General features: G+C 39.9%; 1 protein-coding gene across 1 annotated transcript in view; it reads right to left on the reverse strand.

Annotated features, from left to right (window-relative positions):
• Positions 1–17,709, reverse strand: part of LOC124718637 (pre-mRNA-processing factor 40 homolog B) — a 190,435-nt gene extending 172,726 nt beyond the window's left edge. The window contains exon 1 of the mRNA XM_047244261.1: positions 17,589–17,709. Coding sequence (XP_047100217.1) covers positions 17,589–17,591 — 3 coding nt within the window. The 5' untranslated portion in view covers positions 17,592–17,709. The remainder of the gene's footprint in view (positions 1–17,588) is intronic.
• Positions 17,710–27,604: the final 9,895 nt, after the last annotated feature.

Raw genomic sequence — 27,604 nt, forward strand, 5'->3', positions numbered from 1 at the left:
CCAATAATCTGAAAGTGAGATGAGTGCAAAATTTGTTCCCAGACCTACAAGTGATGGACAGAAGGAAAATTGTCTATCTGTGGATGGAGTTCCCAGAGGAAACCCAGTGAATTTCCTCGGCCTAAAAAGGCAAAATCAAATATCAAAGTCATGCTAAATGTTTTTTCTGATATTGAGGGCACAGTGTGATCAGAGTTTGTTCCAAGGGGAACAACTGTAAACACCGAATTTTAGGGGGGTGTACTGTGATGTATGTGAAAGCATATATGAAAAACAGACCAGAAAAATGGCCCAATAGCTTCCTTCATCTTGACAACATGCCATGCCACAGCTCACTTTCATTCATGACTTTTTGGCTGGAAAAAGTACTCCTGCCTGTCCATATCTGCCTTACTCATCAGATTTAGCACCATGTGACTTCTGGCCCTTTCCAAAAATTAAAACCATGCTTAAAGAAAAAAAATTTGACACCATTCCTGACATTGACAGGGGAACAAGAGAGCAGTCGAACATCCTTCCAGAAGAAGCTTCCAGTCATGGATTCAACATTGGGATAATTGTGTTGCTAGCCAAGGACAGTATTTTGACGGAGATTGAAACAAATTCCATGTATGCTTGTTACCTGGTTCATAATTAATAATTAAATTATTCTGCTGTTCTGATCACTTCTCAATTTGAAAAAATAGCAATGAATTCAGTGGAATGTAACAACATAAAATATTATTTGCCATGACTTTAAATACATTGTAGATTAAGCATTTCTGAAGAAATTTCAATTATATGATTTTATGCCTATATCCACCCCTATACTCAGCGGGCCACCTTATGATGTGTAGCAGAGGGTTACCACTATGTATTCCCCTTTCCAGAATGGTGCACGGGAAGAACGATTGTCAGTAACTCTAGACATTAGCTCTACTTTCTCAGAGTTTTCCGTTATGGGCACTTTGTGAGATGTATTTGGTAGGAAGTTTTGTGTTACCACTGTTCCCAGAATGTTCTCTCCCGGAATTTCAGTAGTAGACCTCTCTGAGGCCCACAACATTTCTGTTACAGAGTCTGCCATTATAGTTTATTGAGTATCTCCATAACTCTTGTGTCAACTCAATGATCTTGTGATAAACACACTAGTCTTCATTGGGTTCTGTATATTTTATCTACTAATCCATTATGGCAATCTGGTGAGCAATACTTGAGAATAGGTCAAACAAGTGTTTTGCAATCAATTACACTTCCTCAAGACTATTTATATGAACCTTAACCTAGCACTCGGTTTTTCTACTGTTTGTTTTTGTGGTAATTCCACTATAAATTACTCCTATGTATTTTACAGTAGTTACCATTTCCAGAGTTTTGTCGTGAATAGTGTAATCATACAGCAGTGGTTTTCTGTACACAGTTTTTGTGTCATCACATCTTTGTTGATCTTCTCTGTATTCACTTAATTTAATATAATTAGGAAAAGGATGACATAACAATAAGCAAGTAGTTGTTTCGAAAGAAAAATTTGCTCGAGAAAATTAAAAAGCAAGACAGGTCACTTGCTCCAGGATGAAAGGGATCCACCTCCGGTGAGAGCGAGCAGGGTGGGTGGGGGAAGGGGGGAATGGTCGCTCCCTCATCCTGTCTCCTCGTAATTTATACCTCGCAACATAACAAAAAGCAAGCGGTGAAAGAAAAATAGAATGAGGACAACTGCAGTACACGAAATAAGACCTCCGGTTCCACCAGTGTCGTCAGATACACTATTTTATCAGTTTAGACAGGAAGTCTCGCTGGAGATCTGCGACCAACTTCATCACTCATCTCAAGGAGAGAACCTCAGTGGTGGGATCGATTCTTTGACACCATCTATACCATGGAACAGGTTAAAATCCCAAGTAGCATAACTTGCAGCCATTCACTCTGGTGGGTCCTCATATGTGAATAATCAATGAAAATAAATTTTGAAAATTTCCATGATGTTCTACAGCTTTTAAAAAAATAACATTATACAGAATGGTTGCATAGCTTAATGGTTACGATACAGTCCTCTTTCGCAAAAGCACTTGTTCATCCTCACTACCGTGAAACCCATGTCTTTTACTGAAGAAATGTTTGTATCTCTTAAGGTATGCATTTTAGAGCCCATGTTTACCCGAGTTTTTTTTTTTTTTTTTTTCTTCTGAACAATTGGTCCTGTTATATCCCTGAATACTGATCATTCCTCCTGGGACACACCATATATTACTGCATTTATGCTCTCCTATTCACGTACATATGAACTATCATACATATACAATACTTGATAATGACCATGCTGTAGAAGTTCGCAAATACTGACAAATTTTATCCAAAGAGCAGACACATAGGAACAATGACATTTTAAATCATTTCAGCGAGTTACAATTACCACATCACAAACAAACATTCCTAAAGTACTAACACCTAAACAACAATTTCTCTGTACTAGCTGCCACAGCAAATCATTTACCTGGCCCAAGAAACAGTGAGGGAGGGGAGGGGAGGGGATGGGGTGGGGGGCAGCAACAGTGTACACTCTGGTATCCTCAACAGAGGAGCTCTGCCACACACTACACATCTGTATGTCATGCCCTGCGTAGCACAACCAATAAATGCAGACTGCAATATTATGTAGTATGAAAACTATGGAGATGTTAGTAACTCATACAATGTTCCCCAGGCAACAGTGCAAAACTGAAGCAAATGCTTTCCAGAAGTCGAAGAAAACTGCATCGATCTGTGCGCTGTGAGGACTAGTACTGCGGACCACGTTTTACAAGACCTCCATCAATTTCTCGAGAGGAGATTTTTGTTTTTCAAAAAGTTCGTAACAGATGACCATAAAGTATATTCCACAAATTCAGAAAGACTGTATTTGTGCGCATCTTTCCTCCATTCCCTTGTTGAAAACTGTGAATGAGCTGCATCTTTATCAAACCTACATCCACACACATACTCCACAGGCCACAATATGGTGGTGCTGAGGATATCACTACTATAGTAGGCAGTACAAACGTGTTGGCTGGATGGGTTAAGCGTAGAAAGCAGGAACTCTCTCCACCTTTTCTACATGCTTCCTCCTACTCGCACTCTCACTACACACCTTGGCGGCTGCCATAAGCTGGAAGCCTCTGACCCACGCATATTGAGCCGATCCCGTCAAACTATGCCATTACACAATGCTATCTGTATGCTCCTAATTTGAAAATATGATACCCAAAATTGGCAAATAGCACACTGTAATAATTATTTTAGAATAGGCGGGGGACATTGACTTATTTCAAGCAATCTGTTATGGCATCAAAACCATACGCCAAGAAAATACTTTGTAAATACTTTCGTGAAACTGTAGCCACTCAACCTTCCAAATTGATGTATTATGTTTTTTAGAAGTATATTACAGCTAACTAAAGCTAAATATATCATTATAGCTCACCTCTTAAATTACAAAGCTACTTTGGTTTTAACAAAGTAAAGATTTAAGCATCTCTAAAATCTCACATTAGTTTTAACCTCAGTACAAAGCAGAAGACATGGGTCTGCTACTCCGCACAAGCAAAACTGGTAAACATACCAGCAATGGTAGGCATTCTACTAGGTATACATTTCTAGAATGGGTGGGGGAGGGGAGAGGAGGTTGGGAAGGAAAGACAACAGCAAAAGAGAACTGCGAGAGGTGACAGAGTTCACAGCTTTGCGAAGAGAATGGAACAGAAAGCACAACATTTAATGCTATTTACTGCTCTTTAACTGCCCTGTTCTGAAGACCCACAGTCCGACGAGTCATCAGAAGCAATGACAGTGTTTTCAACGAACTCTTCTCAAATGTCTTCCTTCAGAAAGGAGTTTTCTTGCAGAATTTCAGAGTGGTGTATGCACTTAACCCAGTCTTGCATCGTGACATCATCAATTGCTTCCCCAAATTAATTTCTGCACTTCTTTAATTCTGAATGTGCAGTTTTGTGGATGCAACCTTCCTTTTCAGTAGGGCCAACACAGTTTCTATAGTGTTGTATTAGCAGTGATGATGAGCCAGACAAACAACCTGTGGTCCATTTCTGTTGCTAAACCGTTAATTTCATTTTTATTATAAAGATGCTTGTGGCACATGAATTCTTCCAACATCGACACTTTTGTATGGTGACCTGAAATCTTTTCTCTTTACCCACTGTGCATTCCCTTCCTTCCCTGTACTTGAATTGGGAACTTCCTCCTTTTTTCTCGATTGATAAGAGGCATTTTCCATGACTATTACACAACCCTCTTCTAAACCACACAATAAAAAATAAAACCAAGTGTTTAAATACGTCACTACTCATTGCTTCATGATAATCACTGGATTTCAGTATGCAAATATTAGCTTTGCACTTCTGAAAAAGCCATATTCAGACAGTCCTGCAGTTTCTTTTGATTTGTGCCACTTTCAACCCACTGCTGCAATTCGAGTCCTGCCAGATGTGCTTTATGGTGTGATTCTGATTGAGCCAGGTCTCATCAAGATAAAAATTAGGTGACACGATTTCCTTTCCTGATGTTACACATTATTGCATAAAAGTAGCCCAATCTGCTTCAATATTGGCGCTCTTGATTAGAACACATCTTTCATTGTTGCATTTTTTTGTTCCTACAACCCAATAACATCAGAATTCACCCACTCAAACAGTGGCCCCCTGTGCAAGCTACCTTGTTGTTCAAAACATCTCCTACCTTTTGCCTTGTACAATATTCACCAGTGTTATAAAATTACGGCAGTACAATGAACAATGTCTTCCTTAAAAACCTAACTGGTGACTGTTCTTCTACCACTAATATCTTTTCACAGAGATTGAAACTTCATTTCTTGAGCACAGATTTCCATTGCCTGTGTTTCAGCAATTATTCTCTGCACGGTTTGTAGTTGAACACCACAGGCCTTTGCTCTTGCAGTCAGAGATCCCAATAATATTTCATGTATTCTGGAATTGTCTTTGTCATGAAGAAATTCATGTTTCTTGTTTAGTTCTGTGTATATTGAAACTCAGTCATATTCATTCGCAGATGCAGCACAACCCCATGAAAACCATTGTTCTCTTTGCAAACATACACTTCTGTGCATTACGGACATACGTGAATACTTGAGGTGCAAGACCTGCACCAGCACGAGTAAAGTGCAGTAGTAGTAGTAGTAGTAGTAGTAGTAGTAGTAGCCATCGTCATTGTCTCCAGTCTGGTCCGACGCAAGTCACCATGCTACTCTGTCCTGTGCAAGCCTCTTCATTTCCAAATAACTATTGCAAGTTACATCCTTCTGTATCTGTTTACTGTTGTCATCCTTTTTTACCCTGCACACTTCCCTCCAATACCAAATTGATCCCTTGATGTCTCAGAATGTGTCCTATCAACTGATCCCTTATTTTAGTCAGACTGTGCCATGAATTTCTTCTCTCTTCAATTCTATTCAGTACCTCCTCAATAGTTACACAATCCATCCATCTCTTCTGTAGTGGCGCATTTCAAAGCCCCTATTCACTTCTCGTCTAAAATGTTTATCAAGCATGTTTCAGTACCATACTTGATGCACCTGTTGCTGTTCATACTCCATACTGGGCAGTTATAATTAAAGTGAAACTACTCACAGACGCCCAGTGTAAGCCGCAATTATTGAATGACACCAAAACTTGGTAGATATTCTAATGTGTTAGTGCAGAACTGATTTACACTGGAAAAAAATTAGTTCCAAGTTTGGCCACTGGGTGCAAATCTGGCAAGAGATGATGACAGGATGCTGTACAGAGCCAGATTTGCACCTGATGGTCAAAATTGGAACAATTTTTTTTCCTACATAAATCAGTTCCACATTATAATATCTACCAAGTTTTGCTGCCATACGATAATTATAGCCCACTCTGAATCTCTGTGAGTAGCTGCATTTTAATAACAATCTCCCGATACATTCAGAAAATACTTCCTAATGCTTACATCTATGTCTGAGATCAACAAATTTCTCTTCTTCAGAAACAAGTTTCTTGCCAATGCCAGTCTACATTTAATATCCTCTTTAGTTTGGGTATCATCAGTTATTTTGTTACTCAAACAGAAAACTCTACTACTTTTTGTGGCTGATTTCCTAATCTAATTTCCTCAGCACAACTTGATTTAATTCTACTACATTCACTCTTCCTTGTTTTGCTCTTATTAACCCTCCGGTGGGCGCGCCTGCGGCAGTTAGCCGCAAGATTTAGTTTTCTGTTAGTATCACTGATAGCGTTACAGTTGCGTCCAAGTCCAGATTCGTATTTGTTATTCTCAACATACACTCCTGGAAATGGAAAAAAGAACACATTGACACCGGTGTGTCAGACCCACCATACTTGCTCCGGACACTGCGAGAGGGCTGTACAAGCAATGATCACACGCACGGCACAGCGGACACACCAGGAACCGCGGTGTTGGCCGTCGAATGGCGCTAGCTGCGCAGCATTTGTGCACCGCCGCCGTCAGTGTCAGCCAGTTTGCCGTGGCATACGGAGCTCCATCGCAGTCTTTAACACTGGTAGCATGCCGCGACAGCGTGGACGTGAACCGTATGTGAAGTTGACGGACTTTGAGCGAGGGCGTATAGTGGGCATGCGGGAGGCCGGGTGGACGTACCGCCGAATTGCTCAACACGTGGAGCGTGAGGTCTCCACAGTACATCGATGTTGTCGCCAGTGGTCGGCGGAAGGTGCATGTGCCCGTCGACCTGGGACTGGACCGCAGCGACGCACGGATGCACGCCAAGACCGTAGGATCCTACGCAGTGCCGTAGGGGACCGCACCGCCACTTCCCAGCAAATTAGGGACACTGTTGCTCCTGGGGTATCGGCGAGGACCATTCGCAACCGTCTCCATGAAGCTGGGCTACGGTCCCGCACACCGTTAGGCCGTCTTCCGCTCACGCCCCAACATCGTGCAGCCCGCCTCCAGTGGTGTCGCGACAGGCGTGAATGGAGGGACGAATGGAGACGTGTCGTCTTCAGCGATGAGAGTCGCTTCTGCCTTGGTGCCAATAATGGTCGTATGCGTGTTTGGCGCCGTGCAGGTGAGCGCCACAATCAGTACTGCATATGACCGAGGCACATAGGGCCAACACCCGGCATCATGGTGTGGGGAGCGATCTCCTACACTGGCCGTACACCACTGGTGATCGTCGAGGGGACACTGAATAGTGTACGGTACATCCAAACCGTCATCGAACCCATCGTTCTACCATTCCTAGACCGGCAAGGGAACTTGCTGTTCCAACAGGACAATGCACATCCGCATGTATCCCGTGCCACCCAACGTGCTCTAGAAGGTGTAAGTCAACTACCCTGGCCAGCAAGATCTCCGGATCTGTCCCCCATTGAGCATGTTTGGGACTGGATGAAGCGTCGTCTCACGCGGTCTGCACGTCCAGCACGAACGCTGGTCCAACTGAGGCGCCAGGTGGAAATGGCATGGCAAGACGTTCCACAGGACTACATCCAGCATCTCTACGATCGTCTCCATGGGAGAATAGCAGCCTGCATTGCTGCGAAAGGTGGATATACACTGTACTAGTGCCGACATTGTGCATGCTCTGTTGCCTGTGTCTATGTGCCTGTGGTTCTGTCAGTGTGATCATGTGATGTATCTGACCCCAGGAATGTGTCAATAAAGTTTCCCCTTCCTGGGACAATGAATTCACAGTGTTCTTATTTCAATTTCCAGGAGTGTATGTCACCACTTATTACATTTGCACGATTCATGCTTTCAGCAATTTGGTTGCAATTGTTGTTTGACACGTAAGTGTTGCGTTTGCGAGGTGTTTGCTGCTACGTGCCTCGTGATTTAAGTATTTTCTACACTTGTGTTTTTCTTTCGCCTCAAGGCAATCTTTCTTTTATATTAGTATATAATAGACATTCAAATCAAATCAAAGCTCCCATATGCAATTTTCATTACTTTTTAAAATCTCGGATATTGATTTGCTACAATATATTACTTTTATAAAAACATGAATTTCATTAGGTCTCATAAAAGCATGGAAATGGAGAAAAAGAAGGGATTTGACATTCACCGTATAATTGTATGTCCTGAAGACTACGAGAAAGTATTGCGAGAATTGTCAGATTCATGTGAATCTGAGTCAGAAGGGGAAGTTATTGAAGAAGAAAACCACAGCAGTGACTCTGAACAATCAACAGAGGAAACAGATGACCATCTGGTTGAAGAGGAGAAAAAACAAACAGATGATTACTGATTTTATGTAGGAAAAGATAAAGAAACTATCTGGATACGTGAAACACTTCCTTCTTCTTCTAAAGCCAAGGCCGAGGGCAGGCCAGGTCCAAAAGCAAGTGCTGAAATTACAGAAAAAGAAATTGATGCATTTTACCTATTTATTACTGATGGGATGATTGACAACACTGTGGAAAATACAAACCGATACATCTGTAATAGTAAGAGCTGAAGTTCAGTATTCAAGAGAATGAGACTGCAGAGACACCACAAAACCACAGATAAAGACTCTTTTAGGTGCATTATATCTAATACGTGTAAAGAAGGACACACGAATTGCTGTAAACTCTGGGATGCAGTTGGTACAGGAATGATTATTTTACGAGCTCTCTTCAGCTATAAGCACTTTCGCTTTCTGCTTCGAATTCTTAGGTTTGACGACCTGGGTACTCAGTATGAAAGGAAACAAAGCGACAAACTAGCACGTATTCAGGACTTCCATCAAGAGTTTGTCAACAACTGCCTTGCTCACTACAATGCCAGCAAGTTTGTCATTATTGACGAAATGTTGCATCCTTCCAGAGGACGCTGCGGATTTGTACAGTATATCCCTAATAAGCCTGCAAAGTATGGGATCAAGATTTATGCTTTGTGTGATTTTACACCCTGCACTTTGAAATTTACTGTGGCAAGCAGATGCCAGGACCCCTACCTGAAGTCTAACAAGCTGATGACATTGTGCAAAGTTTTGTGACACCAACTGAGAAAACAAACAGAAATCTCACAACTGACAATTACTACAGTAGCTACCCTCTGGCTGAAAATCTCCTCGGCAAAGGTTTGACTTTCTTGGGAACCATGGGGAAAAAAAGGGGAAGGAAGTACCTCAAGAATTCCAAGCAAAAAAAAAAAAACTCAAGAAGTCCAGTCATGTCTCTTCGGTTTTCACGACGATTTTTGTATGGTCAAGACTGTTTCTAAAAAGAACAAAGCTGTGATTTTTTTATCGACAATGCACAGCACTAATTAAATAGATCAAGAGAGTAAAAAATCGAAAGTGAATTTGGACTACAATGTTACCAAATGAGGAGTACGCGCTGTAGATCAGATGTGCTCATCCTACAGTACTTCCAGAATAACCCGACGATGGCCACTTGCACTTTTCTACAGACATCTAGATATTGTTGGGATAAATGCAAACATTATTTTCAAATTCAACAATCCTGATAATAAAGAAAGAAGACGAATTTTTTTGAAACATCTTGCTCTGGACCTAATGGAAGAACATTTTAATCAATGAGCGTTACTTGAGACACTTCCCAACCATATTCACGCCTTCTTTACCAAGTATAGGCACGAAGAAGAGGAGGCCAAGAAGCCAACAAAACCTAGAATTTGTTACGTATGTGGCAGGTGTAAAAACAACGCAACCACAACAGTATGTATGAAATGCAAGAAAAATGTATGCAATAAACATAGTGTCGTAGATACAAAATGTGTGCGATGTGAAAGTGAGCTGCAGATGGAAGTTGACTAATTTATTCACAATCATAAACAGGAGTGGGAGTTTATGAATGCTCCATTTCATAATGTGTTTCCTTGTTATTTTCTTTTCATGTGATTCAGTGCAGTTATGTGATATAATTAAAAGAACCATGAAGGCAATAAAGGATATAGACTTGTTACAAATTACAATAACAATAATAGACAATTGTGAAGGCAACAAATAAATAAAAGATTATTTTTATAGAGCCATGTAATGTTACGTTATGTTTTCTCCAATAAAATGCAACTACCAATTATATAAAGATTTTTTTCCCTTAGGTTAAAAATTTAATACTAATTGCGGTGCAAAAGCCGCAATGCACCCACCCATGGAAGTATGAAAAGCGCGCCTACCAAAGGGTTAATGTTAATTCTAAATCTTCCTTTCTAGAGACTGACCATTCCATTCAACTGCTCTTCTAAGTCCTTTACCAACTTGACAGAATTACAATGCTATCGGCAAACCTCAAAGTTTTTATTTCTTCTTCCTGAACTTTAAATCCTACTTGAAGTTTTTCTTTTCTTCAGTTTCCTTTACTACTCCCTCAATGTACAAATGAACAACATCGTGGATACGCTACAACTCTGTCTCACTTTCTTTTCAGTCACTGCTTCACTTTCAAGCCTCTCGACTCATAACAGCTCTCTGGTTTCTGTACAAATGCAGTGCTGCCACTTAAACCCTGTTAACGGCACTACCTGGATGGCACCCATGGTGGAAATGGCACTGTAGCAATAGTGTGAGCTTAGAGTCACAGACTAAGCCGGACTACACCAAAGGCTTCTCACTGGCACTTAGAAATGGATGGAAGACAAGGAGTGGGGAAACTGACCTATCCCTCTCAGCTGCCGCTTTCGATGCTCTTTAGTATTGTCATTTACTTTCCCGTTCCACTTGCACACAGAATAAGGGAAAAATGACTGCCTGTAAGCCTCCACATGAGCCCAAATTTCTCTTATCCTGTCGTCATGGTTCTTACATCAGTGACAGTAGAATCATTCTAGTCACGCTTAAATGACAGTTGTCTAATGTTCTCAATGTTCAGCATTTAATGGAATGAAAGTCTTCTTTCCTCACGGGATTCCCATTTGAGTCCACAAAACATCTGAGTAATACTTATGTGCTGATCGAAACTACCAGTAATAAATCTAGCCTCTGAATTGCATCTACATCATCCTTGAATCCAACCTGTTGGGGCTCCCTAACAGTATTCAAGAAAGGGTCACACTAGTGTTCTATAGCAGTCTGTTCCACAGATTAATTATACTTTCCTTCAATTCTCCTAAAACTGAGAAGCTGACAGTTCATCTTCCCTATTACTAACATTATTTGGATGTTCCGTTTCATATACCTTTGCAACATTATGTGTAGGCATTTAATCAACGTGACTGTGTCAAGCAATACACCACCAACGCTGTAGTCGAACATTACAGGATTGTTTTCCTACTCATCTCCATTAACTTACATTTTTCTGCATTTATACAGCAAGCTGCCACACCTAAATCCAAGCCATTCTTCATCCTCCTACAGTCACTCAATGGTGACATCTTGCTGTACATCACAGCATCGCCAGCAAACAGTTGCAGATTGCTGCTCATCCTATCCGTCAGATCACTTACGTACATGGGCAACCAGAGTAGTCCTATGACTCTTCCCTGGGCTCTTCTAACAATATACTTGTCTCTAATAAACACTCCCCATCCAGAACAACATACTCGGTTCTATTGCTCAGAAAGCATTTGAGCCACTCACATATCTATCCCATATGATTGGACCTTCATGAACAGTCTGTAGTGGGGCAGAGTGTCAAACACTTTCTGGAAATCTATGGATATGAAATGAGTCTAACGCTCTTCATCCATGGTTCACAGGATATCACGTGAGAAAAGGGCAAGCTGAGTTTCATATCAGCAATGCTTTCTAATCCTTGCCTTTTGTGGAAAGAAGATTTTCTGTCAGAAGGAAATTTATTATGTTCAACCTTAGAATATCCTCACGAAATCTACTGGAAACCAATATCAAGGCTATAGGTGTGTAATTCTTTTTCTCTTCTTATGTAAAAGAAGTTGCCTGTACCTTTTTCCATTCGCTTGGGGGTTTGCACTGGGCAACAGATCGATGATAATTCACTTAGTATCCTTCGTTGCTCCAGAAATCTATGATAAACTGCTGTCAGAAGCAGAGCAAGTGCTTTTGCATAGTCTATTTGTAACTGTACAAGTATTTAAACAGACCTAGTTGCCATTCCTCTGTTGAACAAATTTATTTTATTTTCTATGCCATAATCACTTATCTTAGTACCTGTTATCTCGGCATTTAGGCAATGATTGAAAGGATTAACTTAATTACAATCTTTAGCAGTGAAGCAATTTTGGGAGAATAAGGTCATGGCCTTTTGTCCATCATGTTCCCTTTCAGTGCTGGCATAGGCATCCATAGAATAAGGGGATGAGAAAGAGGGGAGGGAGGGTAAGACTCTGAAATTGCTAGTTCTGATACAAGTTTTGATATGGGTCACGTCACAAGCTAGGTAATGGTAAAAATAACTAAACGAGCAGTTTGGTGGAACCACTGGAAATCATTTCTAGAAGTACTCCAGACTGGGATAGGACGGGCAAAGTGTCCCCTCCCTTACGGACAACTATCAGTGTTGAATGATCACTGGCTCTGACCCTTCTGTTGACTATGTAAAAGCAAAACTTCAAACATTTTCTTGTCAGATTGGTAACCAGAATTTTACTTTCATTGAATGTGTAACTTAACATACTGATACCGGACATCAAATTTGACCAGCAACTTTAATAAAATGGCAGGTGAAATCAAATGTATACAAACATACATGGAATGTAAAAAAGAAAAGCTAGAATGAAAACTGCCAAAGGGATCATAATGTCATTGCTTACAGAGGAAGGTGTGATCCCTATAAGAGTACTGAGGTCACAAATACAGCTTTAGTGGGACATTGATGCACAGCCATGTGATTACAAAAGTGAGCAAATGCACACACTGACTGTCGAGTGCATTCCATAATGCTGAAAACAGAGAACTGGACATTTGAAAAGAACAGCTAAGGGGTATAGTATATTTCTTGATAGAGGAATGAGTGTAGGGAATGGACATTCATCAATGACTGGCACAAGTGTATAAGCTACAAGAGTCAATGTGTGGCAGAAGTGACTCAAAGAAGGATAGATGTCATTGGCCAATGAAGCACGATCTGAAATGTCACACCACATTTCTGATACCACTACCCGGCAGCTGGATGCCCTCATCATTGAAGACCAGCATATTATACTGATATCACTGTCCCGGAGTCATGGTTAGCAACAGACATGTAGTGCTCTCCCTACACTTTTGCCATTCTTCGATTAATTTTCATTCCCCACACTCCTTCCACTGTAAGGAAACACAATGAGGCCCTTTGCTCTTCTTTTGAAACCTCCACCTCTCTGTTTTCAACACTAATGAGAGCAGTGGATGGTTGTGTGTTCACGTACTCGCTCCGCTGCCATGTGAGTGTGCACCCACACCCCTCTAATGGTGAGTTTGAAGCGTCAGTACTATTACAGGATGGTTACTTTGTCCTATAGGTAATGGTATTGTGATCCCTTCAGCAGTTTCCATTTTGCAGCCTTCTTTTTGAATGTCTCCAACATATAGTGGTAACAGATTCATGTGTAATAGAGTCTGAAGTCTAGGAAAGCTGATAGTGATTATGAATTGGTGAATACAAGTATGTCAGGACAATAACTACAATTATTGTTATAGTGTGTGTTTTGTGTGATCTGTATTTCAGTAAGTGGTTTGTGCCTATCATTTTGATGACATCATGGGTAAAAGACGGGAGGTATCGATATATGCAGTATTTCCCTGCTGAATGTCAATAGAAAAAAGACTTTCAGAATAATCTCACCCAAATCCCTATTTTTGACAAATGTTTTAACAGTATCAATTTCTGATTTTACAGCTGGCAATGAGTCCTCAATACAGCTACACATTGACACCTACATCAATATTCCGCAAGCCATCTCACTGTGTGTGGTGGTAGGTACCTGTGGCACCACTAACTGATCCCCCTTCCCTTTTCCACTTGCAAATAGTACTGATAAGGGATACTGAACGTATACAGAGAAGTGTGTCACAGAGATATTGAAGGAACTAAAGTGGCAGACTCTTGAAGATGGTTGAGTGACTGTAGGAAGATACAAGATGACTTAGACAAACTTTACAGTTGATGTGATGAATGGCAGCTAGCTCTAAATGTGGAAAAATGTAAGTTAATACGAATGAGCAAATGAGTTGGAAGATCAAACCTGTAATGTTCGGATACAATATTGCTAGTGTTATGCTTGACACAGTTAAGTTGTTTAAGTATCTGGAAATAACACTGCAAAGCAATATGAGATGAAATGAGCATGTGAGAACTGTGGTAGGGAAGGTGAATGGTCGAGTTCACTTTATTGGGAGAATTTTAGGAATGAGTTATTTACCTGTAAAGGAGATTACATGTAGGATGCTAGTGCGACCTATTCTTGAGTACTGCGTGAATGTTTGAAATCCGTACCAGGACGGATTGAAGGAAGATATCAATGCAGTTCAGAGGCAGGCAGCTAGATTTGTTCTAACAACTTAAGTGTTACGGAGATGCTTTGGGAACTCAAATGTGAATTCCTGGAGGGAAAGCAACATTCTTTATGAGAAACACTAATGAGAAAATTTAGAGAATCAGCATTTGAAGTTGACTGCCAAATGATTCTACTGCCGCCAACATAGATTGCACATAAGGACCACTAAAATAAGATATGAGAAATTATGGCTCATACGGTGGCAGGCAGTCATTTTTCTCTCACTCTACTTGAGAGTGAAACAGGAAAGGAAATGATTGATAGTGGCATGCACCATACAGTGGCTCGTGGAGTATCTATGCAGATGCAGATAGACGTAAACTATCGTGTGAAAGTCTATTAACAAAGTCTCAAGAACCGGCTTTATACGATGACTCTAGGAATATACTACCATTCCCCACATACCGCTCACATAGGGATCGTGAGGTTAAGATTAGAATAATTACTGTGCGCACACACACACACACGCACACACACACACACACACACACACACACACACACAGAGAGAGGCACTCAAACAACCATTCTTCTCATACTCCATTTGTGAATGGAACAGGAAGAAACCCTGATAACTGGTACAATGGGACATACCATTTGTCATGCACCTCATGATAGTTTGCAAAGAATAGGTGTATATGTAGATGCAGAATGGCGCAAAGGCAAAAATGATTGTTGGTAAGCCTCTGCATTAGCACTAATTTCTTCATATTTCTCATCATAGTCATTTCGTGAATGTTGTCCAACTCTTTCTGGAAAGTACTCTTTCGAAATTTCCATAATAAACATCTCCATGATGCACATTGACACACTTGTAGTACCCGCCACTGAAGTTCGTTAAGCATCTCTGTCACACTTTTGTACCAGCTAAATGATACCGTGACCAAACACATTGCTCTTCATTGAGATTCCCTGTCTCTTTTTATCAGCCCTACTGTATAAGGGTCTCAGAGAGATGAAAAATGCTCAAGGATCAGTCAAACAAGTGTCCTGTAAGCCACTTTCTTCGTGGATGAGTTACATTTCCTTAAGATTCTTTGTATGAGTCTCTGTCTGGGATCTGCTTTCCTTATTATTTGTTTTATATAATCGTTCGACTTAAGATTGTTCTGGATAGTTACTGCAATTTTGTTCTACAGTAGACACTGTTCCAGCAAACTGTTATCAATAGTGTAGTTGTACAGTAGAGGATATCTTTTCCTACATGGGATGGAGCAGACATCCAGTATTAGTAGATTAAGAAGCAATAAGTGACAAGAAATTGCAAGATTTGACAGTGACTGAATGCTGGAATTTTCGATTTTTTACTTTAGCTCTTACTCAGTGAACCATTTTCAGATAATTCAATACCAATATGTTCCTTATTTATTTAGTAATGTTTCCGCTTGCATACAATGGTAGGACCTCTATAGCTTTCAGACTTTATTTAATTCATGTATCTTACTTCACTGAAACTACATACACTGTAGAGCTCCAACATTATTTTACATTATATTTACATACTGGCAACCAATATTACAACTGAGAATGTTGTCACCCCAGCCCCACCTGTATCAAGATCTCTGTCAATTCCCTGCGGATCAATATAATCTTCATTTAAAATTAAACTTGTTTTTATGGCACGTTTGTCCACTTTGCCATTTCACAACCCCGCTACTACCTCTAAACAGCTTTGGCTATGCTGCACATCAGTCTGTCACCATGATCTACATTTCAAAAATTAGTGCTGGTACTAATGTCGCTAGTCAAAGTATAATAGCTGTATCCAAAACTTCGTTCTCAGTATGTACCATTTAACTACTCCAGTATTCCAACCAGGTAAAGATTAGGTTAGACCAATCTGAAAACTCTTGCTGGATAAGAAATCATGATTTCAAAAATCACTGTCCACAAAAACATCATTTCTGAATTAGAGAGCCTTTATTACAATAATTTGTCCATTGGCACTATCTGAACAATGCACAGTGCTCGAAAATTCCAATCACAACATGTTTGACAATTTTTCCATAAACTCAACAGCTTCGGAAAGTAATTAGTGCAGAAAATTTTCATGTCACTCACAAAATTGCGCCAATAAGCCAGAAGCCACAATACCATGGGTTTATCTCTCATTATATATGGGCGTTTTACCTCTCATCTTATATGTAAATCATTAGCAAAACGCTGTTAGGGGAAGTGCCAAAAGTGCATAACCACTCTGATTGTAATTATCTTCAAGTAACTGCTTAACATCAACATTGGCGTAATTTTCCTTTGTCTTGGGTAAACATTCTGCAATCAAGTTTCATCAAATCAAGCATTCAGGAGCAATAACCGAGTTTCAATGTAAATCATTTAAATTTTATGCAAGGTTTTTCCAAATAGGTAGCATACCACATGTACGGCACTCTCTGACGCAATTCCAATTAAAACATTCAAAGTAACTGTCCACTAAGAAACACAAGCATACTGTACTTGGTCTGATGTTCAGAAAAGTCTAAAACATATTGTACAGGAAATAGAGATTAGCACATAAGTACAAGCCATAAACATTAAATGACAACGAGAAAGTTATGATTTTGTAGGTTATTTCCAAGGTAGCTTTTACTTCTCAATTGAACTATATCAGAATCTGAGAATAGTCAATTTGAAAGGTTTCCCAATTCAGGAAAGCCTAAGCCCACTGCCACTAGTTTACACTGAGTGCAGCATTCCATTAATCTTTCTACAAGTACCATATCTTGCATTGCTTCACAAATATTTGTTATTTCCCAATGTAACCAGACAACTGTAGAACAAAATAACACACCCCAACTATAAACAACAGTGGATCATTCAAGCATTTATGCATCATCATATACACAGGAAAGTCATCAAGAAGGAAAATTTATTCGATTCTTGAACCCATCGTCGTCGCTTGGCACTCAACATGTCATAAATATGCAGCTTCTCCACAAACTACCTTAGCCTGACAGGCAATAATACTCAGCATATTAGAAAACTAAGAAACTGTGTGTCACAAAGTGCTCCTCTGTGAACATTAATGGAATTTTTCTGTCATAATATGGACTGGAAGCACAGATATTTATTTACACAACACACGATTGATTTCATGAGTTTACAAACCTACGACATCCGGGACACACATAAACAAAATAAAGGGAAGTAAATAATGGCAGTTCCTTGCTAACCAGATTACTCGTAAAAATTACTCACCATTTATGTATTAAGTACGACGGTATTTGTCAGCAACTCTTCAAAATAAACTTCATTCCACTAACGCACATTTTACCACCATACGAGACGCAAACACAAAGATACTATTAAGACCGCCGCTTGTAAGTTCAGAGATGCCTTATAACTCATAGAGTGTAATGCTATAATGTACCGATATTGTTTTGTTACATGCCGGCAGAGATTTCAAATATATCATCAGTTGCTTATCGTTGTTCTCCTGAGTTTCTCAATGCGAGTAAAATTATTAAGAGCCACGAGCCACTGTGATGTTTACACTCAAGAAAAAAAAGAAATATCAGGTCTATGTAAAACTAAAGTCGCCTGAAACTTCCAATGTTTAGCGCACAACCTTAAAGCACAAGGATGACGACTGGAACTGATTACGAAAAAAGGACAGGGAGTTAATGAAAGAACAATATGCATTCACCAGTATGAAATGGTAGAACGAAAACATATTGGCTCAAATGTACATTGAATTAACACGAATCATCCCAGCATTGCCATATGGCAACGCAACGTAAGTATCGCCGTTTCCGCGAATCGGCGCTACACGATTGTTGCGTCAGAGATAATAGCATTGAAGTTCATTGTTGGAAACTCGAGCAGGTGTCTGGTACAATCTTGGGTCGGTTGTTGCTTTACCATCAGCGAGAGAAGACTTGGAAAGTCAGCACGATGTCGGAGAAAGATGATCCCTCGTATATGGCAAGGTAAAAGTTACTTTTGAGTTATTTACTTATTCAATGCAGTAATGATACCTACTGGAAATTCTTGTTGAAATATGTATCTTTATTTTAATATTGTCGTTTCCAAAAAAATGTATTTTAAAAGTAGTTTTATGGTACCGTATATTGCATTTTTGTTGCCATATGGCAACGCTAGGTCATACAGCGCTTTTCCCTTTTGTTGACGTTTTTTGTACACTATTACATATTTTAGGTGTTTTGAATAGTTTTATTTAGAACTGAAGCTTGGTTACGATAGCTGGATAACTTTCTCTCTGTTTTCACGATATTTTAGGCCCATTTCACTGAAAGAAGCCACTGATTACTTAGAGGACAGTATGGATGAAGATGAAACATTGTATTTACAACCCCCTGAAACCGAAGATGGAGCTGTTAGCGAAGAAGATGACGAGGAAGATGAAGAAGGTTGGTTATCAGATACTGTGTACCATGGACAGTTAAAAGGTAATTGTGGAATAGTTATGAGAAGTGGCAGCCATTTTGAGACTACTGAACAAATGAAATCACAACAAAACGTGGAAGCAGAAACTGGAGTAGATGACAAAGTCTTGGCTAAAGTTTTAGAATGTTCTCAACAAACTGTGAGTACTAATAATGAACATATTATGAACAAACACTGTTGCAAGCCTTCAGTGAAGTTAAAACGTTTTCAGTCAATGAGGTCTACATGTGCAAATCCATCATTCAAGAAGAACACAGATTTCAACTGGGTGAAAAACGAATCTGAACCAATTACTGCAGTATTTCCTCCAGCTAATTACCAGAATTGTTTTGGAATGCCACCCAATGAACAACTTGAGAAATTTTTCGATGACGCTCTATTACAACATATTTTTGATGAGTCAGGAAAGTATGCTATATTTCTTGGGAAGCCTAATCCAAACATTACCGTGGAAGAGTTGAAAGTCTTTATTGGCACTTTACTTGTGACTGGACACAACTATTGCTCACGTGTATGATCATTTTGGAGCAATGATGGTGATATAAAGAATGAAATGGTCTCAGATGCTATGTGAAGAAACCGCTCTCAACAGATTCCCTAGATAACACAGTAAGCCAGTTTCAAACTTGTTTCCAGATGTAAAGTTCAAGTATATAAGCTTGATCAAAGCTGAAATATTCAGGCCTGTTAGTTGGATTCAAGCTTGAAACAAACATCAAAGTTGGCGGAGTTCAAGCTATATCTCAAGCTTGACTTATCAAGTTTGGCTCCAGCTGTATCTACACACGTGGAATACAGCCTGGTATTTACAGCTTGTTTTAAGCTATATAATTATTAATCTGAATTTATTGAACCTAATTAATTAAATAAATATCAGAATGGAAATGGTGTGAAAAAAATTATCAAGACATGTATGTTTAAAAATTTTTATTATGAAAGTGTTTAAAATTGTTTTATTTTAAAATTTAATTATTCTGAAGCCCCTCCAGCCCCAGCACACAGACCAGAGAAGGATCAAATATCGCTGACTTCTGCCGGTATAATGATCCTGTAACAGGTAAAAGAAAATGTTAGCCATACCTAAACATAAAAAAAATAAAGTTGAAACTGATCAACCTAAATATAATTTATACCCCAGATTTGCAAAATAACTTCAAACTCACTGATGCAGTAAGAATCATTAACTAGTATAAACGTCACTGAGTAAGCAGCTGCTTCTGGTGACTTCATTCCAAAGAGTTTTAAAGTAATTTGAAGCAACTTTTTGTTTGAAATTTTTAAAGTAAAGATGACATTTGGGTAATTTTGCGATGACTTCATGAAGCCACACATCACTATTTCTAACAATTTCAGGGCCATTTAATCTGAATTATAAAGAAACAATTACTTGAAATCATATACACCTCATACTGTAAGCATATAAGGAATCTACTGTTTAGAAAAATGTAGACTCTTATTCTACCCACAACTATTTTTTGATGAGTAAAACTGAATCAAAATGAAATAAAAGATGAAATCGAAATGAATTTAAGAAATTACCAGTTCTGTGGAACTGAAACGTAAAAGAACAAAAAAAGGCGAAATTTTAAAAAGGTAAAATAACATTAAGTTTTAATTTATTGGTACCACGTACTAGAGAGCTAGTTTAAAATAACCTCTTTTTGCTGAACAACTTGTAATATGTATTGTTAGCTGGTAATCCATTTCACTTTCATCCAGGCTCAATTTTTCTACATAAAAGAATATGATATTTCTTTACGTTACGTAATAATATTTAACATTGGTAATATTGACGTACCACTAGAGAAAAATGCACCAACGTACCTGTAATACACTATATATCCTCTTCAGACCCGGTGTAGCAGTAAGGCAGGAGATGCCACACACTTACCGAACTATTTTCCAGTATAAAACAAACTTCACAACAGTCAACAATCATTAACGCGCGTCACAAAAGTAAAATGGCCGTAAACCTAACAGAGTCAGTGCAAGGCTTATAAACGCTTGTGGCGCTTCCTGTGGACGTCTATAGAAGCTATGCTGCGCGTGCATCTGCTGTACAGGCTTCCAGGGAAATTACAGTTTATTTCAAGCTTGGGAAAATTATTTTAATTCAAGCTAAATTTTTACAGCTTGATGTAAACTGTGTAACAGGTTGATTTTTCAATCTTGAATTTTCAACTGAACCTAAACTCAATATCCACCTTGAAATAAGCTGTTTAACAGGCTGATTTTTCAATCTTGAATTTTCAACTGAACCTAAACTCAATATCCACCTTGAAATAAGCTTGAGTGCTAGCTGGGTCTGCAGTTTCTTCACTTTGAGGAAACTCAGAAAAAAGGAAGTGAGGGGGATAAAAAGTGGAAATTACATCCCATTACAGGCCATCTGAAAGCAAATATGCTAAAACATTTCCATCCTGAGCAGAATCTTTCATATGATGAAAGTATGATAGCGTACTTCAGACATCATGGCTGTTAGCAGTTTATAAAGGGAAAACCACTGCGATTTGAATACAAGGTTTGGTCTTTATGCACACAAGCACTTTACCTAATAAATTTCGAAATGTATCAGGATAAAAATCCACGAACAGTTCAAGACTATGAAGAAAGATTTGGAAAATCGGCAGCTCCACTTGTGACTATGATTGATTTTGATAATTTATTTACTGGATTTCTATCCATGAGAACAGAATTCTGAAAAACTGCCATCTTGAAAGCAAAGCAGTTCTAAAGAAAAGGTCAAGAGGATATGTTACTTCTATCAAAATGGAGGATACTGGTATAATTATCACCAAATGGTTAAATAATGCTGTAGTAAACATTGCATCGACATCATATGGAAAGAATCCCATTTCATTGGTGCAGCGGTATTCCAGAGAACACAAAAAGAAAATCAGTGTTAGCCAGTCAAGTGTTATCAAAGAATACAACAGATCAATGGGAGGCATGGACTGAATGGACCTGAATGTAAACCTTTATCGAATCGGGAATTGTGGTAATAAATGGTGGAGTTGCATCTTTACATGGTTGGTTGATGTGCGCATGCATAATGCATGGCAGCTACATAGAATTGCCCATCCTACCATATCTCACTTAGAATTTCACCATCACATTGCCATCTACTACTGCAATCACAATGGAGAAAAATCCAAAGGCCCTGGACGCAATTGTGCATTACAAGATACACCTTATGATAATCAACGTTATAATGGACTTAACCATTGGCCAATTCCAATAGGGAAGAAAAGGTGATGTGCTGGTGAAAACTGCTCCACAATCAACCTAACTGCATGCTCAAAGTGTGAAACTGGATTATGCATAAAATATTTTCAAAATTACCATTTAAAAACTTAAAAAAGGTACTAAACGCACGTAAAATATTATTGTATGTTCATATTTCATGCAAATAATGAAATTTCTCATGTCTGTATGCAATAAAACCTAGTATGGAATGAAAAATGCGTTGGAGTATTATTTTCTTCTGTATGATCCAGCGTTTCCGTATGGCAATGCATCGTTGGGAGAAAGTGAGAAATGTGAAAAGAAAGGAAAAAACAGATTCAAAGTGAGAAATGTGAAAAGAAAGGAAAAAACAGATTCAAAGTGCTGCATTCTCAGTCTGGCACCAAAGTTCATTATAATTGAACTGTTAACACAGGACTGAGTCTCAGATGTATCCACACAACACATTTTTCTGTTCAAATTGATGCATGCACTTACACTTCCAACAACACAAGCATGCATACGTATTTTTTGGACACTTGGTTTCTTGAACAGAGAGAGTGCAATGCTTCCAAGGCTAGGGAATGTCCATAATGAACCTGCTCCTCCACGAAATGCAAATGAGGCAAAACCTAGTGTGAAAATCTGCTGGGATGGGCATAGTGTACCTGCATGCCTGTCTTCACCTGGCGAGGCTGCTTTCACCCGTTTATATCTTTTACCCACTTGAACATTTACAACTCACTCAGTTCTGTGTTACCAACACTGTGCGTCGTTTATAAAATGGAAGTGAATAGAGATATATTCATATCAAAAGCGTTTTCGATAAGTATAATTTGGGACAAAAGACTGCAGTGCCGGCCAAAGTGGCCGTGCGGTTAAAGGCGCTGCAGTCTGGAACCGCAAGACCGCTACGGTCGCAGGTTCGAATCCTGCCTCGGGCATGGATGTTTGTGATGTCCTTAGGTTAGTTAGGTTTAAGTAGTTTTAAGTTCTAGGGGACTGATGACCTCAGCAGTTGAGTCCCATAGTGCTCAGAGCCATTTGAACCAAGACTGCAGTGCCATGCAAACCGCAAGCTTATGGACAAAGCTAGGTTGGAAATTGCTGCTGACATGGGAGTTCAGGACAGTAAGGAAAAATAAACTTCTCATCATTATTCGTTAATCTGATACAGCTCCATACGGCAATCGTACTTTGTTCTTCCTGACGTCTATCTGAAGTTGTTAGGAATTTCAAACACCTGCGTTTGTCTCACGTTGTGGAGCTTTACTGGGAAGCACAAGCGTACGGTAATCCAAAACATCTCAGACAACTGTTGATCGGCTAGCTGTCTTATTTATGTTTTGCTGTAGTACTACTTGACAACGCCATTATACAAAAGCATTTAAATAAGGAACTTCCTCTTTCATACTCAGCTAGTCACGGTAACAGTAAATTTCACTGGCCACATGGAATAAGTGTGAAAAATGCATATTCTTGAAGTTTGTGGTATGAACTGCTTCATTAAACGTATGCTCCAGCATAGCAGATTTTCTTTGTTACCTTTCATACTTGGAAAAAAAAAAAAAAAAAAAACCATCGCATTTGTTGAAATGTTTCACCCACTGCAATCGATTTCCTGACAGATCATTTAAATAAACTATGTTCATACACCACCTTGTATCTCGTAAATTGTTTAAATAAACGGTTTTCTATACACTGCAGTCAATTTCCCAGCAAAATCTTTAAATAAATGAATAAATTACATTCCAAACACTGCCTTGTATCCCATAAACTGTTTAAATAAACAATATTCAATACACTATAACCGATCTCCCGCCAAATGGCCAATCAACTGAGTTCTTTGCCGCAAATTTCCAGGTGCTGGGGGAGGAGAGGGTTTGGGGGATTTCCCAGAGGGGAGGGGTTAATTAATTGATCGATTTAATTAGTCAATCAAATTGTTATCAAAAGTGTGCTTGTGTCAGTGAGGAAGTTCCCGAGGGCGAAGGCTGGAAGAAGAGGGGGAGGGGTGACATGGATTGCCCCCTGACGTAGGCAACCCACACTGTTCATCGATGCCGCACTTGTTCTGCTACTACTACTACTACTACTACTACTACTGATCTCCCCATTCTGTCTGCATCTGGAACCAAAGAGAATAACGATTGTTTAAGTTGCAGGGCAGCTGTACTACCATCTGGGAAAGGATTTTGCCGACCAACTGGCCCACTGAATTAGCCGTCAAGCTCCACTGTATGAAATGAACCAGAGCTGTGGTGGGGCGGATCTGAAATTTGGCGCTGTATAAGTGTAGGGAGCATGGGTGGTCAGCCTCCACTCATTGGATGATATCACCTGATAGACTGCAAGCTCCCATCTGAAAGGGTGGAGTCAGGGCACAATCTCATGACATCCTGGGTCCAAGGCTGTCTTCAAATCACCAACCGTTCTGCCAGGGCAAATTACCTCTGAGGTCAGGGAGTCATAACAATGGGCATATTTTAAATCACAGATGTTCTTAGTGGGCATCATCAAACCAAGATAATCAAGGAGTAATTTAATATGTAATGAAACGCCAGTTCATTAGGGCAAGGAGAAGAGTGAAATAATAGCACACACTGCTGACAGTGTAAAAGATACTACAGAGGATAGAAAAGTGTAAACTTGTATCTTCTCAAACTCAAAATACATTGTGAAAAAAAGAGCTTGATATGACGATAACTTCATCAAGAAAAGAGGAAGCAATGTGACCTCCATTCTAAATGTAACCAGTAGATTATGTCAGTTGTGAGAAAAAAGGCTTCTTTATTAGAACAGGTCAGCCAAGAATGGAGGCTGGGTGACAGTGGGACAGTGAAGCTTTTCATCTAACATGGCCAAAATACCATAACAGATGAAGCTATGGTTTAGAAATAGGATTCAGCATGTAGTTGATGAATTCGTTTATGTATGTACTGAAGATATTCCTTTCACCTCTAACTCTAGTTCTGCTGACATGCAATCATATTGAAATGAACAGATCACTCAGACCACTCAATATTAAAATGTAAATGCATTACAGGTGTTGCTTACCATCTCAGATGAGACTCCTTGGTGAAATTTTTATTTACACTAACAACATTTGTAAGAGTTAATATTTTCCCTCAATATATCCTGTGTATTGCTAGATTAATAAAATGACAATAAAAACTGTTTTAATTATTACAGGTCCTACATGTATTTATTGTTGTAGAAATTTTCAAAAGTGTTATTGGAAAGTTCTGTCCAAAATAAATGCATCTTCTCATTTCTTTGTACAAATAAAAGAATCAGAAATAACCATTCAAAGTGGCTTACCTTAGAGTGACCATGAGACGCTGTTCAGGAATAATTTTCAATTGATGAAAGTTACACCATCCTTTTTGTAGCGATAATTCTATTTTACTCAAGGTGTAGTTGACTGTATCCATATCCATTACGAAATACTAATTAAATTTGTCAGCATGAAGTTTAAGTTCATGTAAAAATGTATAAGGGGCATTCAAAAAGAAACGTGCTGGAGGCATAATTACAGAAACCAGTAACTGCATGTTAGAAGTACAACTCTGGCTGTTGAGACACTTGTCCCACTGTGACACAAGGTGGTGAACGGCTGTCTCTGTGACAGCTGGACATCGTTGTCCGAGGTGAATCGTTTGCCCTCAGAGCCTTTTTAAGGGGACCAAACATGGTGTAATCACAGGGAGGGAGGGGTGGACTGTATGGAAGGTGGCTGGGAACCTCCCATTTGAATTTCTGCAGGAGTGCCATGACTGTGTTGGCCATATGAGGCTTTGCATTGTCGTGGAGCAGAATGACCCCATGGGTGAGATTGCCTCTTCATTTGATTTGATGACTTGGCGGAGGGTGGTCAAGGTTTGCAAGTAATGCTGCGCATTCACTGTTGTCCTGTGCTGCAGGAAATGAATCAGAAGGGGGCCATCTTGGTCAAAGAAGAACGTCAGCGTAACCTTTCCTGCACTCGTGTGGAGTTCCTTGGCTTTTTTTGGTGGTGGTGACCCTGGATGCTTCCACTGGAGACTTTGTTGCTTTTATTCTGGTTCAAAGTGATGACACCATGACTCATCTCCAGCCAGCACTCGTGCCAGGAATGCATTCCCGTCCCGAACATAGCACTGCAGATGAGCAAGATAGTGGGCCATTCAACATGCTTCCTGGTGTGGTTGAAGACCGTGGGGCACCCATCGGGCACACACTTTGCGCATGTGCAGTCTTTCCTTCATGACTGTGTGAACACTTCCAACGCTCAGTCCGACCACGGTGGCTATGGCTTTCACTGTCACTCGGCAGTCCTGGGTAATGAGTGCATCCACCTGCTGGACGATGTCATCAGTAACGCAGTGTGGTCCTCCAGACTGTGCATCATTGGCTAATGACACCCATCCATCCGTGAAGTGCTTGTGCCACGCCTTGACCTATGCAATGGACATGCAGTGTTCGCCGTACACTTGTGACATTCATCGATGAATGTCCGTTCCTCCTACTCCTTCCACTGTCGGAAAACGAACATCTCTTTGCTCTTCTTTTGACACCTCCTGTTTGCAATGCGACCGGCAGCATTGGATGACTGATGAATGCTGCTGATAGGTCCGTATAGTCACGTGATGTGCACGCATGCCCTGTAGCGACGGGCTGTGAACTCCTACACTCTGGTCGGAACCACACCTCATTACACACTCCATTATATTACCCCCCCTGTCACCGGTTTGTGCATTCCAGACTCTGGCTCATTCCTTTTTGAACGCCCATAATATGATACTCACCTGCTTGAAGGTAAGTTCTGTTAATTTCATTCACATTTCTCTCTCTCTCTCTCTCTCTCTCTCTCTCTCTCTCTCTCTCCCTCCATTTTATAGTATGTGGTGAATAAAGCACTCTTTAGTAGAAGAGAAGCAGCTCAGATCTATTGTGTACTACTTCATACACAATGATAAGGAGAGGTGGGCTACAGAGGGGTGCAGCAGCTGTCATTCTAGAGAAGTTGGACAGGAGCAGAAATGATTAGAGATGACATAAATAAACATAAGTTTTACTTATAGCTTTCTCCAAGTGCTGCAGAGAAACTTTACAGCAGAATAAACAGCAATAAAGTCCAGCTATTACAAGAAATAAATTAAAGACCATTGTGTAGTGTGAGGCTCCTGCTACTAATGCACAAGCAAACTGTTGACGGCTGACTGAGACTGAAGACTGCGACTGCAGCTGAGGCCGTGTAGCTGCCACCAACTGTCCTGTATCGCGATGGCAGAGGGCGCTCGTAGTCAGAGCTGTTGAAGGGAGTGGGGATGCATTATTGGATCCGCCAGGTCCCAGCACAGCCGCTATTACCATCTGTCAGAAGTGTGGATTTCTGTTGGCGTTTTCTGAGATGACAGTGAGAGTAGTATCAATCTACAATACCACAGCGCCCATGTATGTTTCACTGTGTAGTGTGTTAAGCATATGCTTCAAGGCAATTTGTGTGCAATAATGTCTGCTTGTGTCTGTGTATGTGCGGATGGATATGTGTATGTGTGCGAGTGTATACCCCTTCTTTCCCCCTAAGGTAAGTCTTTCCG

The sequence above is a fragment of the Schistocerca piceifrons genome, chromosome 10 (assembly GCF_021461385.2).
Source record: "Schistocerca piceifrons isolate TAMUIC-IGC-003096 chromosome 10, iqSchPice1.1, whole genome shotgun sequence".
Lineage (NCBI taxonomy): Eukaryota > Metazoa > Arthropoda > Insecta > Orthoptera > Acrididae > Schistocerca > Schistocerca piceifrons.